Source organism: Bos taurus, chromosome 16 (genome assembly GCF_002263795.3).
Source record: "Bos taurus isolate L1 Dominette 01449 registration number 42190680 breed Hereford chromosome 16, ARS-UCD2.0, whole genome shotgun sequence".
In the NCBI taxonomy this organism is placed as follows: domain Eukaryota; kingdom Metazoa; phylum Chordata; class Mammalia; order Artiodactyla; family Bovidae; genus Bos; species Bos taurus.
This window is the reverse complement of record NC_037343.1, coordinates 51977337-51997576: the sequence shown is the minus strand read 5'-3', so window position 1 is coordinate 51997576 and position 20240 is coordinate 51977337. Positions and strand designations below refer to the sequence as shown.

Here is a 20240-nt window from a genome sequence, read left to right as displayed (position 1 = left end):
CCCAGATGTTGAAGAATCTGCCTGCAATGCGGGAGACCTGGGTTCCATCACTTGGTTGAGAAGATCCCCTGAAGAATTCCATGGACTGTATAGTCCATGGGGTCACAGAGTTGGGACAGGACTGAGCAACTTTCACACACAAGATAAATATGACCTTTGAAAAATCATTGTGTGATATCACAAAGATCATGATCCTGGAGTGAAAATATGTCCGTGCAATGGAGCACTACCTTGTTAACTTGACAGGATTACTTCCAAAATCCACAGTGAATTCAGTCACTACCCTCAGCGGAGATGGAGCTTTAACATTTGAAGACCATACCTGGTCTACAATCTTTGCCATTAATGCCCCTCTGATGGCAAACTAAAACTCTTCTCACCACTTTTTTTCATCTGAGGTCTCCACTTATAATTACAGTATTGCTAGTGATTAAAGACAGCTTCCTGTTTTCCTGTTTGAATGGACATGGTGACAGTAGAATTGGGGCATGTGAAGTTGTAACTCCAGTTTTTGTTTTTGTTTTGTTTTTTTTTTTAATGTAACTCCAGTTTTATTTTAAGAGTATTTCACTTTCATCTTTGTACTTATTTAACTCCCAAGAACATCACAACTATCTTATTTTGTAGTTTTGCATATAGTAAATCTTACAATTTCATGAATTTATTTAGCAAGTGCTCAGTAAGGGATTCTCTAACCACGTATTTTAGGTTTAAACTGTTATTGTCAGACAACTTCCCCATTGGTCCAGTGGTTAAGGCTCTATGCTTCCTTTGCATGGGGTGCAGGTTCCATCCCTGGTTAGGGAGCTAATCCTACATACTGTGTGATGTGGCCAAAGAAATTTTGTAAATAAATAAAGATTAAACTGTTACTGTCATAATATGTGAAATAGTGTGTTAGAGATGTGGTTGCCTAGATTTCCCTATGTATGTTTTCTTGCATTTGCTTATTATTTCTTCATCTCATTTGTTTTCATTCTAATCCAAGGATTTTGGAGAGTTGCTATCTTATTGCTCGTCTCTTCGTCTGTAATAGTTCTTATTTGTGATATTCAAAAACAGTAGCAAGGGTGTTCATTTAAGAAGATGGGGTCAAACAGCTTGGTACTTTTCCTGCAAAATACCTTTGTTTTGTTTTTCATCTATACATCTTATACCTTTACATAAAAAATCAGACTGTCCAGATTTCTACCACTGAAACTTATTGCCTCTTCAATCATTTCAGCTCTGGAAAGGAAGAGAAATGGAAGTGAAAAAGTTGGGCATTTCCTGGCAATTCTTGATAGTTCTGGTTCTGATCCTGCAAATTCTGTCTGCGTTGGATTTTGACCCATACAGAGTCCTAGGGGTCAGCCGAACAGCCAGTCAGGCTGATATTAAAAAGGCTTATAAGAAGCTCGCCCGGGAATGGTAGGTGAAACAAAGAAATAGAAGTTTAAAATAAGCTAAGCAGTTTTAGCAGGAGAATGAAGCCTAAATTATGGTTAGCTTTTATTTGTCTCTGTTTCTGTGTTCATTAAATATATATGTTTGTGTCACATATTTTATATGGGAGAACGTATATTCATGTTATTCTATAATTTTTTAGAATCCAAAGCCCAGTTACTATGAAACCCCTTTTAGGAATTCTTTGGCTTAAAGAATTGCCTTGATACTATTTGCTTATTTAATATTACAGTAAGTAGGAGGGAACTTTCATTAATAAATACATTTTAATATATATTATATAAATTATATGTACATATATATAATCAACAATAGATAAGCTGCCCTTCCCATGATACATTATTCATAAAGTAACTCTTCATGAGTATCATTGCTAAAGGGAACACTACCCAGTCCTATTCTCTAGATTAATTTCTAAGCTTAAAAAATTTTTTTTTATAGTAAGAGCTTTTTGCTCTCAATTTAAAGAGAATATTCAGGAACTGAGTACATTACTTAAAAAAATTATCATATAGAAAAGTCTTAATTTTTACCTGTAGATGTTGTGTATGCTAGGGAATATGCCAGTGTTTGTGATTTAGCAGAAAAGCAATGAATTTAAAGCTTATTTTGGACAAACATTATCAGTGCCGTGGACATGACAGAGTAGGAATGATGGATTATATAGCTGGAGGGGAGCCACAGGGGAAGGAAGGGACAGTGAAGACACAGGTGACAAAAGCTGGGTGAACCAACCGAGTAAAGAAAGTTAGGGATGGGAGCCATCGTCACACACCAATTGCGTGCTAGGCTCCAGGTTCTATACTGTTTTATCTCATTTAAGCCTTATGATTACCCCCATGAGGGCAGATATTGCTGGCCCTGTTTTTTGGGTGAGCAACTAGGCTCAGAGTTGGGAAGTCTGTATTACCTCTGGGTTCCATAGGTTGACCTTCTGTACCAGCAGGTTTATTGCTGTTTTGTTCTTTAATCACTTGCCCATCTGGGCAGAAGTGAGAGTGAGTGGGTTAGTCTGGGTGGGTAGGAAGTTAACACAGCAGCAGAGCTGCCACGTGCAGATGACAACACAGGCTGTGCCTGACTCTGCCTGTTACCATTATTCTTCAGTGAGAAGTGCATCTTAGTATCCAGTTGGCGGTGATAAAGGTGAAACGTAGTTTAAAATATACTTTTGAATGTTTTGAATATCTAACCATTTTAGACCATATTCATATCATGAGATACCCAGAATTGGATACTAAAAATGAAGTCTCTGATTGTGCATGGCCAGACTCCAGGGACTCCACAGCAAAGTCACTTTCTTTACTACATCATTTCAGTCTCCTGCCTCTTTGTATTTAAAGCAAAATACATAAATCTATGATTAAGTCATAAGGTAGCAACATTCTTTTTGATAGGGTATAGCCTTTAACAAAATTTTAAAAGCAAAAATGATAGCTTGGTTTTATGGATCCTATTAAAATGTATAGCTTTGACTTTTCTGTCTTCCAGAGCTGAAAAAGTTGTTACAATATTAATTAAATGAATCATATGCTTCACTTCCTTAATTAGATTCTCTTTAGGAGTATTATGTCACCATACATATAAACAAGCTATCATCTAGTGAAAGTCTACAATTTTACTTTACCCTTATATTTTCACTGTACTAGTATTTTCTGCTTTTTAGGTTCTGGTAATATTTTATCATTGAAACTGTTTGTTTCATTTCATAGTGGTTTCATATCCAATTGGCCCTCAAACAACATAGGTTTGAACTGTGCAGTTCATCTGAGCCCACATGTTGTTCAAGGGTCACTTGTACACTGAAAAATAGCAGTTTCCTTGTTTGACTTTTCAGAATGAGCTACTCCATGGGGAATGGTTAATTATTGAATTCGATTTGTAGTTTTCCTCTGCTGTTTTATCACTTAATAGTATTTCTTACCCTGCTCAGGGCTTCCCTGGTGGCTCAGTGGTAAAGAATCTTCCTGCAGTACAGGAGATGCAGGTTCTATCCCTGGGTCGGGAAGATCCCCCGGAGTAGGGGGGCTACCTACTCCAGTTTTCTTGCTTGCAGAATCACTTAGACAGAGGAGCCTGATGGGCTATAATCTATGGGGCTGCAAAGAGTCAAACACAACTGAGCGATTAATGCTTACCCTGTTCAAGAGCTTTCTCTTTGCTTGGTGAAACCATTTTAAATTCCTTTTTAATCTCAGAAAAATGACATTTCTCTCCCAATAATTGTTTTATCATAAGTACTTTTCTTGTGTCACCTACATTGACAAAATAACTCCTCCAACCCCAAGAAAAAGGCATCATAAAATTTGATTTGAAGCAAATGGGTAAAACATGGTCAGTCCCCTAAACAGTAAATCGATTTGTCTGATACTTTATTATTTTTTTCTATCTTTGTTTTTATTCCCTTAAAGGTAGCACCATCGTTTTTATTCCCTATTGGTAGATGCCAAATGGATACCAAATACAAAATTTTCTTTGCTTTGAAATTTAAAAGTTGCATATTGTATTGTGGGCTTTCCTGGTGGCTCAGACAGTAAAGAATGTGCCTGCAGTGCAGGAGATTGAGGTTCAGTCCCTGGGTCAGGAAGATCCCCTGGAGAAGGGAATGGCAACCCACTCCAGTATTCTTGTCTGGAGAATTCTGTGGACAGAGGAACCTGGCGGGCTACAGTCCATGGGGTCACAAAGAGTCAGACATGACTGAGTGACTAACGCTTTCACTTTCGTTATATTGTAGTCTTAAATATTACTTATACACTGAACATAGTATTGGATGGTGCTTTCCTAGAGGTGAATTTATCCTTTTCTAAATGTTTTCAACTTTGCAGTATTTTCCCATAATCAGGAAAATATTCCTTATAAGCTGAAACTGTCTTGTGGTTTCCTGCCTGTCCTTGGGCCTTGGCTTTCTCTGTTTCAGGATCTGTGGTTTTAATCCAGCCCCCAATACTCTCTCTTCGGCTCAATCTCCTTAAAAGCCCCTTCTTCCCTTCTCTTCCCCCGCCTACCAAGTTCTGTATGTTAAATCTACATTTGTACAATTGCATGATTTTTATCCTCTTAGCCTTTGCCCTAAGTTTGAATATTGAAAGCGCTTTTCTTTTTTCCTTTGGTCATCCGGAAACATATTTTGGAACCACCATCTTGTTTCCTTAAATCATTATTTTCATCACATTTAGCTGAGTTTTTTTCACACTAATATTCATAACAGGATTAAATACTCAAGGGAGGAACAATGTTTAAATTCACCAGCCAACAATTTGAAGTTCCTTTATTTTTAGAGAAGTCAGAATATTATAATTCAAATATGTTCCTGCTAGAATAAGTTAGTCAAGTTGTAAATTTCTTTATTCAAATGTACTTGGTACTGTTTTTAGTAGTCATTTGCTTCCCAGTGGATTGTTTCTCTTTCCAGAACCTTTGCTAGAAGAACTTTACTAGAAGTTAGCAGTAGTGATTATTAAAAAAAATAAGCTCTGAAATAGAATCTCTTAATAAAATGAACATTGAAAAATCAGTTGGTATAAAACACTAATTTAGATGTTAGAGAGTTCTAAGGAAGTAAAACCCGGCCCCTACTTTCCAAGACTTTAATATCGCCAAAGCTGAAATTGGTAAATGTAAGAATATTACAGAATAATATATGACAGCAAGATAGATACAGTTAATTGCCAGCTGTGTATAATAGCAAATGTTAGTTCCAATATTAGTTGAAATCACTTTGCATAAACTGTAGACTTTCCTCACATTTTTAAAACATGTGACCTTGAAATCATTATCCATTTGTAAATAAAAGGCAATGAAGCAGAATGGAATAACCAGGATAATATTGAAAATTAAAACGTTCTAATTTGAGCATCAGCAACAAGATACTGTTTGGAACATGGTTATTACTAAACAGATTCATGGAGTATCCTAAAAAGTGCTTTGTCCACCTGAGTTGTCAGAAGAACCTACATTGATATCATTCTAACATTGGGATGAAATGCTGCCATCCTGGGAAACAAAGTTGGTTCTTACTAATAAGTGACCTCAGCCTTGGGCTCCAGCAGTGTTCAGGAGCAGCATAAAGACAGATACACATTCCACTCTTCCTCAGTGAAAGCCTGGAACACTGTCTGGTGCTTTGAAAATGTGTCCGGCTAAAGCACTGTGGGAAGAAATGGCCTGTTTCACAGTTTCATTTACTGTAGTCATGTGAAGCGACTAATTGCTTCTCCCACTTATTTTGAAGGAACTGTTCTAGCAAAATGCCCTTCCATTTGCCTCTAATGTAGTGAACTCTGTGTACGAGGATGTTAATTAACCACGTATAAACATTGAATCCACCTTCACCACCTGCCCATTTGTGTTTCAGGCATCCTGACAAAAACAAAGATCCTGGAGCAGAAGACAAGTTCATTCAAATTAGCAAGGCTTACGAGGTATCGTGTCAAACTTTGTGATGCTTCTTTTGGCTTTTGTAAAATTTATCTTAGATGATCAGTTTTGTAAAGTCCTCTTGGAAAGGGTATGTTCCCCGTGCCCTTGACCCAGTCTAGGTAGTGGTAGAGACAGCATTTTTGACCACATCCAATTTGTTGAAACCAGTGCCTACACACACTGCTCTTGGAGAAACTGCCCTATTTTAAAGGCTTTCATTGACATTTTAGAGTAACCTTGAGTGTCTACTTCCTTATGTTACATACTCAATTTGGCAGCACAGGAGATTCGGGTTTGATTCCTGGGTGGAAAAGATTCCCCTGGAAGAGGAAACAGCAACCCACTCCACTATTCTTGCCTGGAGAATCCCATGGACACAAGGAGCCTGGTGGCCTACAGTTCATGGGGTTGCAAAGAGTCGGACATGACTTAGTGACTGAGCACATATGCATACTAGAAACTTACATTAAAGAAACATAGACCAGTTTGCCTGTATTTATTAAAGTGACTCAAGGTTACAAATACATTTAAACACGAGGTTTTTAACAGTTTTCCAACGTATCAGCTTAAGTAAGTTGGCGTGGAATATGTAAGAAAGATAAATCCATGGCTTCCTGATTTGTGTTAAGTAATGTTCTTCAACAGAAAGTTTTTAGCTCATGGAATGATGCTTCATCCTAAAATAGGTTCTTGAATTAGACTTCAAAGTTATTTCTCATTAAGAGTCAGCTAACATACAATCACAGAATTCAACCCTATGGCTACTTTTTGGTGTTCACAACTTTTCATGCATTTGTTTGAATGAATTATTCCAACTTAGATGATATGACTAAGTCAACATTCTCATGGCTGAGCCCTAATGGTCAAAGTTATGTTAAATTTAAGACTTCCCTGTCTATCCAGTGGTTAGGATTTCACACTCTCACTACCAAGTGCCTGAATTCAGTCTCTAGTCAGAGAACTAAGATCCAACAAGCCCCATGGCACAGCAAAAAAAGAAAAAAAAAGTTTTCTAATTTATTGATGTGTTTAGTATTATGATAGTTCAGAATCTTTAAAGCCAAGATGAGCCTGAGTAGCTAGCTACACAGTTGAAGTATTTTGATCTTGAAATACTCAATTTTCCTATTAAGAGAAGAGTTTTACAGTATGTTGAGTGACTGCATTTAAAATATCAAATTGTGTTGTATCTTTACATTTATTTTCTTCCTTTATCTTCAGAGGTGTTTACAGGAAAGTCCTTTGTGTGGCCCTTTTTTTGCTGTTTTATTTTCTGGATTTCTTATTTTCTTCCCCTTTCTTTGTAGATTCTTTCCAATGAAGAAAAGAGATCACATTATGACCACTATGGAGATGCTGGGGAGAGCCAGGGCTACCAGAAGCAACAGCAGCAGCGAGAGTATCGCTTCCGCCACTTCCACGAGAATTTTTATTTCGACGAATCTTTTTTTCACTTCCCTTTTAATTCCGAACGGCGGGACTCAATTGATGAGAAGTATTTATTGCACTTTTCACACTATGTGAATGAAGTGGTTCCAGACAGCTTCAAGAAACCCTACCTCATTAAGATCACCTCAGACTGGTGCTTCAGCTGTATCCACATTGAGCCTGTCTGGAAAGAAGCAGTTCAAGAACTTGAAGGTTTGGGTAAGAGCATTTTATTCCTTGGAAGACATTTATAAAGAGAAGGTGACTTTTATGTCTCTTGAATTTCTTGGGATATTGGAGAGAAGTAACAGTTAGTGCGATTTCTCTTCAGAAATTCATGGTGACTGGGGTTTTCCGGGGACACATTTTCAGAGAGAAAATGGGTAAGCCACTTTCATTCTGCATTACTAACTTGAAGTCTGTATAGTCTCCTGACATCTAGTTGAGGGCCTAATATAGAGGAGAAACTTCAAAATTATTGGTTGAACAGAGCAGCCCTCAAGTACTAGTCTTCGTGGTGGTCGGTTATCCTTATGGTATTTGTGAGTTCACTCTGTATATTGATTTGCTAGGGGACCCATAACAAAATACCACAGACAGGGTGGCTGAAACAGCAGAAATTTATTTTCCCATAGTTCTCAAGGTTAAAAGTTCAAGATCGAGGTATATTGATTTGCTAGGGGACCCATAACAAAATACCACAGACAGGGTGGCTGAAACAGCAGAAATTTATTTTCCCATAGTTCTCAAGGTTAAAAGTTCAAGATCGAGGTGTCAACAGGTGTGCTGTCCTGTGAAGCCTGTCTTATTGGCTTGCAGGTAGCCAGCTTCGTCTGTGTCTGTGTGTTTGGGTCTGGTATCTCATACTCTCTTTCTATGACCCTGTGGTTAGTCACTCATCATGTCCAACTCTTTGCAACCTCATGGACTATATAGCCCATCAGGCTCCTCTGTCCATGGGATTCTCCAGGCAAGAATACTGGAGTGGGTTACCATGCCCTCCTCCAGAGGATCTTCCCAACCCAGGGATGGAGCTCAGGTCTCCCTCAAACCCTGTTTTAACTCGGTTACCCCTTTAAAGGCCCCATCTCCAAATATAATCACATTCAGAAGTACTGGGGATTAGAGGATCAACCTGTGCATTTTCGGGGCAAATAGCTCCGCCTATAACAAATAATATTCTAATTTTCATAGGTTACCACTCTCCATCACAGATTAGCCTTTCTTTTGTTCAGAGATATCACTTAGCTCCAGGAAAATTTTAGTTATCCAGGGAGGGTATTTACTTTAATAACATAAAAGCTGGAATTACTGAATTAAATGCGTGTCTGTTTTATAGGCATTAGCAGGCCTACTTATACTTATTTTTTTATTTTTGGCTGCACAATATGGCTTGTGGGATCTTAGTTTCCCAACCAGGGATAGAACCCACAATCCCTGTATTGGAAACCCAGAGTCTTAACTACTGAACCACCAGGGAAGGCCCAGGTCTTTTTTTTTTTTTTAACATGGGTTTATTTGGCTGTGTTGGATCTTAATCGCAGCTCTCGGGCTTTTCGTTGCAGCACGGAGGCTCCAGAGCATGGAAGCTCGGTAGTTGCCCTGCACAGTCTTAGTTGCTCCATGCCATTTGAGATCTTAGTTCCCTGACCTGTGTCCCCTGCATTGGAAGGCAGATTCTTAACCACCAGGGAAGTCACTGGCACAGTGATTCCCAGCCTTTTTGGCAAGAGGGACTGGTTTCATGGCAGACAGTTTTCCCATAGACTGAGAGAGAAGAAGCGAGGATAGTTTCAGGATGATTCAAGGGCATTACATTTATTGTGCACTTTTGAGCTTGTTTTCCTGCAACTGGATGATCCCATCTGGGGGTGATGGGAGAGCAGTGGGGAACGATTATAAATACAGATGAAGCTTTGCTTGCTTGCTCACCCACTGCTCACCTCCTGCTGTGTGGCCTGGTTCCTAATAGGCCACAAATTGGTACCGGTTCATACCTGTCCACGGCCTGGGGATTGGGAACCCCTGCCCTAGCAGACCTATTCTTGAGTAACTAGAAAGGGACTAACAGCCAGAGGGGCTGAGAGGCCCTGGTTGCTCTGGAGAACATGCACCACTGAAAGTCACCAGTTCATTTATTCTGAAACAGAACATTTCAACCTGCTGTTCAGGGGCACTCAGGTGCTCAGATATGCCATAATGCTTTCCTGCGATGGAATCAAGAAGTTCTTAGAAGTTGAGCAACATGTGGTTTAGCACGTGGTCTCACATGTGATGAGCAGTAGATTTTTGCTGTGGTGCCTGATGAATAAATGAGGGCCCCAGGTGAGCTGTCAGATTGGACAGCTTCTTCATCACACAACACAGTCACACTTTGTGCCATGCGGGGTGATGTGCTGGAAACCATTTAACCTCTTCAGTCCAGGAGCTGACCTTAAGATCCCAGAGCAGAACATAGACACTGGACCATTGCATAATTTAGAATGGTAATGCATGTACACCAAGGTCAGATCAGAGCCAACAGGTGAACTTACACTACGTGAGACAGCATAGCATAGTGATCATTGTCATGACCACATGCCTTGGAGTCAGATGCACCAGTTTTCAGATCACAGATGTGTCATTTATAACACTTTGTGTCCTTGGACAGATTACTTAGCCTCAGTTTCTTCAGCTCTAAATTGGAGTTATAATGTCAAACCAACAGGATTGTTATGAATATTAAATGAGAAAAGCATATATTAAGTGCCTGATACATATTGAATACTTAAAGGTCCATCTAGTCAAGGCTATGGTTTTTCCAGTAGTCATGTATGGATGTGAGAGTTGGACTATAAAGAAAGCTGAGCGCAGAAGAATTGATGCTTTTGAGCTGTGGTGTTGGAGAAGACTCTTGAGAGTCCCTTGGACTGCAAGGAGATCCAACCAGTCTATCCTTAAGGAAATCAGTCCTGAGTGGTCATTGGAAGGACTGATGTTGAAGCTGAAACTCCAATATTTTGGCCACCTGATGTGAAGAGCTGACTCATTTGAAAAGACCATGATGTTGGGAAAGATTGAAGGCAGGAGGACAAGGGGACGACAGAGGATGAGATGGTTAGATGGCATCACCAGCTCAATGGACATGAGTTTGGGTAAACTCCAGGAGTTGGTGATGGACAGGGAGTCCTGGCGTGCTGCGGTTCATGGGGTCGCAAAGAGTCAGACACGACTGAGCGACTGAACTGAACTGAATCAATGAGCTTTAGAGAATTTTTGATTAACTGAGTTTTCTGGTTTACCAGCGTTAAGTTTTTGAAAGCACCTATTTTGCAAATTCCTTTTAAAAAATCTTTTCTAAATGTTAGTTTTCTATAGCTCACAGACTGTAAAGCACTGAATTTTACCTTATTTTTAGCTAAGTCTTGAAAGATTATTAGAAGTTGTGTACTCAGTCACTTAATCATGTCCAGCTCTTCACGACCCCATGAACTGCAGCCCGCCAGGGTCCTCTACCCATGGGATTTTCCAGGCAAGAATACTGGAGTGGGGTGCCATTTCCTCCTCTAGGGGATCGTCCCAACCCCGGGATTGAACCTGCGTCTCTTGCATCTTCTGCATGGGCAGGCTCGGGTTCTTTACGACTGGTGCCACCTGACTGGACAGGAAGCGGAGTAACATTCAGGCAAGAGGGAACAATGCAGGCAGGGAAGCAAAGAGCCAGCAGCGGGGGGTGACTGAGTGCAGATGAGAGGGGGGAAAGCAGGAGGAGCAACCTGGGAGTCAGGTGGTAAGAAGCCTTCAAGTCCAGGCCAAGGAAGCTGGCCTTTACTTTACAGTATGTAATAGAGCCAAGAATGGTCCTATCAGATCTGTGCTTTAGAAAGCTAGCTGTTCAAGCTGCATGAGGGACAAACTAAAGAAGGTGAGAACAGAGGCAGCAAGGTTACCAGTCCTGGCAAGGCAGCAGCCATTGGCCTGAGCTCGGTCAGTAGGAACAGAGGGGGAACAGGTATCGGATATTTCAAGGGAAGGATCATAGAAGGACCTGGCACCTGGGCACCATTTGAATGTAAGAACTGAGGAAAAGAGGGGCGGGGGGCAAAATGGACTCTGCATTCTCACTTGAGCTACTGGTGGGCAGAGGATACAGGGAAGGGTTGAATTGGGAAAAGTTGTTCTGAATAATGATTGCGGTTTGGACTACCAAGTGTGGTGACATGACACTAATAATATAAGCATAATAATCAGTGAAATATTGTTGCTGAACCACAAAAAGACACTGGGATTCTTGGCCTCCAGAGAAGAATTCAATCTGGCACTAGAGACGAGGCTTGATCGCTCAGAGCTTTGTGTAATAAAGTTTTATTAAAGTATAAAGGAGATAGAGAAAGCTTCTGACATAGGCATCAGAAGCAGGCAGAAGGAGTACCCCCTTGCTAGTGTTGGCAATGGAATTATATACTCTCTAGTTATTACAGTGAATCAAAAGAATGTCTGGAGGTTCTAAGGACCTCACTAAACCTACTCCCATAATTTACATTTTAAGATAATAGGATTAGCCAGAAAGTTTTTTCTAGAGACTGTCCTCAGGCAGGATACTTTACTGTTATATAATCCTAAGGAATGTAGAGGGACAAAAAAGTTTGTCCTTTCTTCCTCCTTGAGAATACCAGATCCCTCTCTCCTTGGGAACCCCTAGACTTCTTATCAACCTGCCTAGGAAATGACTGTCTCAATAGCTTGTGTTATTACTGTATGTCAAGCACTAATGTAAGTGTCAACTCATAAACAACTATTTGAGGAGAGTGCTGTCATCATCTCTCTTTTATAGAGATTTGGCTCATTTTGGTACCTCTTCCAAGGTCCCACAGTTGGTATATGGCAGAGCTGGGATTCAAACCCAGGGAGACTGGCTCTGTAATCCACGTGGTGAACATGATGCTCTACTGCTTTTCAGGATCCTTAAATCTGTAATGATTGAAGGTCTTGCCATCCTTTGGGATTGTTGTGCTCTATAATCCTAAATTAAGAAATTTTTAAATCATGAAATTAAAAAATGCTTGCTTCTTGGAAGGAAGGCTACAATAAACCTAGACAGCATATTAAAAAGCAAAGACATCACTTTGCCAACAAAGGCCCGTATAGTCAAAAGCTATAGTTTTTCTAGTAGTCATGTATGGATGTGAGAGTTGAAACATAAAGAAGGCTGAGCACCAAAGAATTGATGCTTTTGAATTGTGATACTGGAGAAAACTCCTGAGAGTCCTTTGGACAGCTTAGAGATCAAATGAGTCAGTCCTGAAGGAAATCAACCCTGAATATTCATTGAAGGCTTGATGGTAAAACTGAAGCTCCAATACTTTGGCCACCTGATGTGAAGAGCCAACTCATTTGAAAAGACCCTAATGTGGGGAAAGATTGAAGGCAAAAGAAAAAGAGGGTGGCACAGGATAAGATGGTTAGATAGCATCACTGACTCAATGGACATGAATTTGAGCAAACTTCAGGAGATAGTGGAAGACAGTGTGCTGTAGTCCATGGGTCGCAAAGAGTCCAACATGACTTAGCAACTGAACAACAAATAATCCTAATAAGTCAGGACTCAAAATGACAAGGATGGAAGAAGATGGATTTAGATTCATAGAAGTAATGTTTAAGAGTATTTAATCTGTTCTGCACGTCACCTCCGAAGTCCCCTAGAAAGCGGATTTTGACTAAATGTATTAGATCAGTTTAGTTTTCCTCTTTGGATCATTCAGATTCATTGCAGATCTTGGTTACAGTTGGGTTATACTGAGATGAGATCCTGACAATATCCATGGCCACTCCAAGCAAGGCAGTGTTATCCTTTAAGACAGTTACTGCAGAAAATGTTTCTATTCTGAGTTGACAGAAAAAGCAGACAGTCTTAAAGATTAACTGTGATCTAGGGAAGCCTGGACATTATCTCAAAATAACATAAAATGCCTGAATTGCAGTAAATGAAGGAAATGAAACAGTTCCACCCAGAGAAGAACTGTTGTAGCTATTTAGGTGGAATCTACAGTCATGCCATTTGGTAATAACTAGTGTGCAGAGGCAGACCACGTTTATAAACAGCCATGCTGTGGAGGAAGGCCCACAAACAGTCAGCTCTGCCCTTGACCTTGAGGATCTAACTCTTACTGGGAAGAGAAAACAGATACCCAGGAAATTCACAGCAGCCTCACACGTGCAAGTACAGAATAGTACAGTACTATAGGAGTAAGTAGAAAATGATAAGGAATTCATTCCATGTTCTCATTTAAGACATTTGTCTTGGGAATACCCTGGCAGTTCAGTGGTTAGGACTTGGCACTTTCACTGCCAAGGCCCAGGTTCAGTCCCTGGCCAGGGAACTAAGTCCTGCAAGCCACATGGCACAGCCAAAAAAAACCTGTTTTCTTAATGGACCAAGTACTATATTACACTAATAAGTCTTTTTGTTTGCTTGTTTTGTTTTTTAGCATTTTACTTATTTTGCATTGTGCTAAATACTGTGGATTGTCTTTATTCCCAGAGTAACCCAATGAAAGAGAGACTATGATTATGCCTGTTTCACAGATGAGGGAAGTGAGGCTCAGGAAGGTTAAGGAACAAGTGAGGTCACACTGTTCATAACCCACAGTGTTAAGGTATGGACCTTAACCACTTAGCCACTGTGCCGCACTGCTCAGAAATAAGTAAAACCTAGTCCTCACACCCAGGAAGCGCACATAAGAGACAGACCTGAATCATCGAGGCATACACAGTGCCCCCTGGGAAGTGCCAACAGTTACCAGGGTATCAAGAAAATTGGTGTCTTGAAATCAGATGTCATTTTAGGGAAACCCAATTTGGATGATCATGCAGTATTTATCCACCATGAGACTTTTTATTTTAAAAGAATAATTTCTCTCTTTCAAGGAGTTATTCCTAAAAATAGCTAAGTGTGTGACAACTTCTTTTGTGTAGAAAAAGGGTCTGCTTAGATACTGGTTAAAGTTTGGTTTTATTTTCTCCTACTGAAACTCCATGTTCTTCATTTTGTGTTACTTCACATCATTTTGCATCTTAGTAGTTTATCGACAGATTTGTTTTTAGCCAGATTTGACAGTGTCGTGTTCTTCCAGTTGGCTCTGTACCATCCCTTTAGGCATATGGAAAAGTTGAAAGATGAATATCTGTATGCAATAGAAAGGGAGATGAGAGAATTTCCCTAAAAAATGGGATATATATTTAAGATGGCATAATAAAAGCAAATATAATTTGATGCCTCAAAGTAGAGATGTTTAGTACTTTACGGAAAAAGCTCTCTTACAAACTCAAAAAGAGGAGAAAGTATTTATATTTTTATTCCCCAGGATCTGCAAATTAGCCAGGAACATCGATCCATAGAAAAACCAAATGGTTCTGAAAAAAAAGTGACATACACTTTGCCTTTCTTTTAAATTTGCAACTCAAATTTGTCTAGAGACTGGTGTGTCCTTGTCATCCAGCCAGGTTATGCTGACTCAAGAATAGATGAGCTGCGCTTCTGTTGGCCCAGCTGAGCTTGCTTTATGAACCCAGAACGTTGGAGTGCAGAGAGTTTGAAGGCAAGAGGAGTCATAAACACTGTTGTGCACTGTGATTCAGAGACTAAGTCATCACCAGTCATCACAGTCATTTCCCAGCCTGAATCTCAGGGAGAAAACAGTGCTGCCAACTTTTCTGACTCTTCCTTCCCAGCTTGGATGGGGAGCGAGGGAAGGATTAGGGTCTGGACTTCAGAGAATTTTTGAATTCCTGTTATATTCTTAAATATCTTTTCAGGAGGAAAAATGCCACAACTTTAAATATCAATTGTGTATCATTCTTTATTCTACTGTAATTATGTGATAATTAATCTATAGGAAAGAAGTAGCATTCTTCCAGAATTTAGAAATGGGATGATAATATTAAGAATCGAAGTGCTTTATAGAAATGATCCAAAGAAATAGCCTTTATAGGCTGAGGAAAGCTACAGTGAAGGTGATGTAGGTAATTCCAAGAACTCAGTGGTAATTTTAAGTAAGAGAAATGAAGCCGATCACTTGTATTCTGTTTTAACCAGAAAAAAGCTATATTGATGGGAGTATAGGAACGTGTGGGGAAGATGACATAAAGAGTGAGAGTGTGGCCTGGTTTATCCCACTCCACGTAAGAGAGAGAGTTCTGTGGAGGTTATAATTCCACTCACGTGAGAGACAGTCTGTAGATCAGACTTCACATGGTCTAGATGAAATAATACTTGATAATAATAGTTCTAATTAACTAGGCACCTGCAATATTACAGGCTCTGGACTAGGTTCTTTTTTATATTGCCTTAACCAAAAAGTTTGTTTGGGTTTCCCATAACATCTCGTAGAAAAACCAAAGTGAACTGTTTGGCCAACTCAGTGTGTCATTTAATCCTCACAACAATTTATCTTCATTATTCAAATAAGGAAACTGAAGCTCAGAGACATTAAATGACTTGCCTGAGATTGCACACCTAATGGGTAGCAGAGCTGGGGTTTGAATCTGGTTCTGACTTTGAATACTTTATTCAAAGTATTTACTTCATTTACTTGTTTTTAAAAAATTGAATGATGACTAAGTGGCAGGAACTATTCCAGATACTAAGGGTTATAAAGCAGTAAACAAAATGCCCCAAGCCCCTATGTTCATAGAGCTTATATTCTAGTGAAGAGACACAAAGAAACAAACAAAATATACAATCTGTCAGCTGGTTTGTAGAGTATGATTTAAAAAAAAAAAAAAAGGCTGGGCTCTAGGGAATGCCAGGGTGAGAGTCTTCAGTTTTAAATCAGGAAGCAATAAGACTTCCCTGGTGGTCCAGTGGTTAAGACTCCTTGCTTCCACTGCCGGGAACATGGATTTGATTCCTAGTTAGGAAACTAAGATCCCACTTGCCTCACGATGCAGCCAAAAAAAAATCCAGCAGAAGAGGAAGATCTCACTGAGCAGGCATCCTGCAGGGGCTGAAAGAATGAGCTTCAAGAATATCGGAGGGGAGAGTGGGGTGAACAGCAATCTCAAAAGATCTCTTCAGTTTCCTTTGCTCTCCCAAGACTGCCTGCTTCTCCTGTCCTGATTCTGGGCCCACCAGCCACCATTCTGATTACTGATTCTAGTCCCAAAGTCTGGTAGGGAGCCCCTCTGAATAGTTACTGGAAAGCCATATTCTCCAGAATCAGTTTAATATGGTGGCTTCTGGCCTATATAGCAGTCCCTGGTAAGGTCCTTGGTGGTGAGTCCATCTCTAAGAATTTGATCCCTCCAGCATTCAGAACCTAGTGGTAGAACCTACTGGGGATAGGAAGGAACCAGGCTTTGCGGTCAACTGCAGGTCAGCTTTGAACCAGTTCAACTCTTGGTCCTACTGTACACTAACTGTGATTCCAGGAAGGTTTCCTCAGCCTCTCCAAATGCCAGCTTGCTCGTCCATGAAGATGACAATGCCTACCACTCGGGGTTTGCTGGTGTGAACAGTGATAACATCTTTAAAGCTGTAGGCATGCTGCCTAACTTGGAAAGGGCTCAAGACATGCCAAGTTGGCTGCATGAGGGGAGAGCAGTTTTCAACATGGGAGCTGCTTGGTCTCATTGAGAAGGATTTGCAGTTGTTGAAGGAGTCAGCTACTCAGATGTCCAGAGATGTGCCCTCCAGGCAGAAGGACCAGCCAGTGCTGAAACCAAAGGCAGGAACCTGCCAGTGTGTTTCCAGAAGAGCAGGGATACTAGGGGCGGGAGTAAGTGACCGTGAGGAGTGGGAGAGGAAGGGGGCCAATGGCCAAATCACAGAGGGTCTTGTCAGCCTTGGTGAAGACTGACTTTTATTCTGAGTGAAATGGAGAGTTTGTGCCAAATTTGGGCAGAGGAGTGACATGATCTGTTGTTTATGTTTTAGAAGGGACCGTCTGGCCACCGTACTGAGGACAGAAAGTGTGGGGGGACAAGGAGAAACAAGACACCATTGAGGAGGTTATTACAGCAGCTTGGGGGAGAGAGAGAAAGATGACTGAGAGGGTACAGTGCAAGTGGAGAAAAACAGTTGAATTCCTACTGTATTTTGAAGACAGAACCAACTGGACTTGCTGACAGACTGGATGTGGGGTGTGAGAGATGAGAGGAGTCAAAGATGACCCTTAAGACAAAAGTTCTGAGTAATAGGAAGGAACCACCATCGATGGAAATGGTGAAAGCCTGGGTGGAACAGGTTTGAGAAAGAAGATGAGGGGTTTGTTTTTGAAACTTAGAAGTCTGTTAGACATCCCAGGGAAAAAAGAATATTTACTGGCTATTAACATTTAATGTATCTCCAATGTTTAGCAAAGAATCTAGCCCTCCAAATATATTGTTTGAATGAAAGACAAGAAAAGTTATTCAAACACTAAGTGAAATAGGTATCAGATGATCCCATTTTATTTTATGTGTATACAAACACACATACACACTTATTTGTATAAGAAAAGATACGAACAGATACCAAAATATTAGCAGTAGTTATATGGGATATGGCCTAATGATTTTACCTAATCTCTCTCTTTGAGAATCTGTATAACATCTCTATAAAATAAAAGGGAGACATGCTCTGAAGAGTGAGAAGACTGATTCTAGCTTATCAACAAATCCTAGGGTTTTTTCAACCATTGCCAAGCCGACAAACCCTTGAATTGTTTACAGATGGTGTCCTTTATGAATAGGACCATTGTGGACAGGTTGTTCTTTTCTTTTGAAGTATTTCTTCTTGATCTACTCCCAAAAATAGAAACAACAGACTAAAAGATAAAAAGATTTGTAGCTCTTCTTAAACACTGCCAGATGGCTTTGCAGAAAAATTGAACCAATTTAGAATTTCAACAGTGCAGGGATGCTAGACAGTCTGTCGGGAAAGATATCCCCTCCTACTAAGTCAGAATTTTAGTTTCACACCAGAAAATTACTTAGCAACACTTTTTCACCTGCCACGAGGGCATAAAAGGCCTTCATGAAGGTCTTTTGTATTTTTCAGGCGTAGGAATTGGCGTGGTCCACGCTGGGTACGAGCGACGCCTGGCCCATCACCTGGGAGCGCACAGCACACCCTCGATCCTAGGAATCATAAATGGGAAGGTCTCCTTCTTCCACAATGCAGTCGTCAGTGAGAACCTGTGGCAGTTTGTAGAGAGTCTGCTTCCAGGGAACTTGGTGGAGAAAGTAAGTATGTGGCTTAGAAGTAGTTTAAGAGCACCTAGGATTGCTGGCTGCTCTGAACTTGACCCATGGTCATCCTCAGACCTGAGTTTCCTTTTGAGCAGGACAAGACACATATTAATTATTTGCTCAGACTAAATCATTTAAATGAAGTCTTCTAGAGGCTGAAAACTGAAATAGGTGAAGTAGAGAGACTGAAAGGATTATCCCTGTTACAACCACTGGGAAGACTGATGCTTTCGTAGGAAGTTGTTCAGTCGTGTCCTACTCTTTGCGAACCCATGGCCTATAGTCTGCCTGGCTCCTCCGTCCATGGGATTTCCCAGGCAAGAATACTGGAGTGGATTGGCATTTCCTTCTCCTTGGGATCTTTCTGACCCAGGGATAGAACCCAGGTCTCCCGCATTGCAGGCAGACTCTTTACTGTCTGAGCCACCTGGAAAGCTTCCCTTCCCTTCCTGTCATAGGAATCTGAGGCTAAAGTGAGAGTGCATCTTATTTTCTCAACAAAAAGTTAGATCACAGCATAGGATGAAGAGTTTCTTTCCAGCTTCATGCATTTGTTCATTTGAAGATACTTTTCTTAAGAGAGTATTCAAATTAAGTTCTATTTGGTTATATATTTAGGAGAAGGCAGTGGCACCCCACTCCAGTACTCTTGCCTGGAAAATCCCATGGATGGAGGACCCTGGTGGGCTGCAGTCCATGGGGTCGCTAAGAGTCGGACACGACTGAGCGACTTCACTTTCACTTTTCACTTTAATGCACTGGGGAAGGAAACGGCAACCCACTCCAGTGTTCTTGCCTGGAGAATCCCAGGGACGGGGGAGCCTGGTGGGCTGCCGTCTATGGGGTCGCACAGAGTCGGACACAACTGAAGCGACTTAGCAGCAGCAGCAGCAGCAGCAGCTATTGAAAGCACTAGATTCCATGAAACCAGATGTTATTTTTGGAACTTCCAGAGCACATATGATGCAACAATATGAATAAATTTCACAAACAAAAGACTGAGCTAGAGAAACTAGGCACAAGGAGTTCATACAAGCTAAACTATGATTTTTATATTTAAGAAGCATTTTTCCCTCAGTTTCTTAGAACAGGATTCTTATTTTGCTCTACTTGAAAGTGATTCATATGTATACCTGTGGCTGATTCATGTTGATGTTTGGCAGAAAACAACAAAATTTTGTATAGCAATTATCCTTCAATTAAAAAATAAATAAAATTTTTAAAAAGAAGATGATTTTTGATTTAATAATACCAAGAAGAGCTAAACACCCAGCTGTTTCCAGTCTATTTCTACACAGTCTATCCCACCAGGATCATTACCCACAAAAGAAACATTTATTGGAGTTAGCTTGAAATTATCAGAGTACATTGTAGCCTCCTAAAACCATGACAGGCTGTCTTGGTAGGTCCTCAGACCTTTCCAAATACCTGTTGTATATCAGGCACTATGCTAAGTACTGAGGATACTTCTCAAGAAGCTCCCAATCTAATGGGTGACCGCTTCCATCCTATATGCAGAGTGTCCATCCTAGAGACTTGAGAAAGGCTTCCTGGCAGAAGTGACCCCTGTGCTGAGTTTGCTGGATGAGGAAAGTGAAGTAAGGAATGAGTTCCAGGCAGGCAGAGGTCTGGAACATGAGACAGCCTGCTTTGTATGAAGTAGTCATTAGTGAGTGGGAAAGGACAGGCTAAAGCGGTTAATGGGGAAGGAAAAGGGGAATCTCACCATGAGAGTC

General features: G+C 40.5%; 1 protein-coding gene and 1 non-coding gene across 3 annotated transcripts in view; both read left to right on the top strand.

Annotated features, from left to right (window-relative positions):
* DNAJC16 (DnaJ heat shock protein family (Hsp40) member C16) overlaps positions 1–20240 on the top strand; it is a 39785-nt gene that overhangs the window by 1245 nt on the left and 18300 nt on the right. For both annotated transcript variants that reach the window (NM_001101091.1, XM_005217078.5), the window contains 4 exon segments: positions 1226–1410; positions 5804–5870; positions 7176–7515; positions 18314–18498. In NM_001101091.1, coding sequence (NP_001094561.1) covers positions 1244–1410; positions 5804–5870; positions 7176–7515; positions 18314–18498 — 759 coding nt within the window. In that variant the 5' untranslated portion in view covers positions 1226–1243.
* Positions 13584–13655, top strand: TRNAE-UUC (transfer RNA glutamic acid (anticodon UUC)). Its single transcript has one exon. It is a non-coding gene; the product is annotated as a tRNA-Glu (tRNA).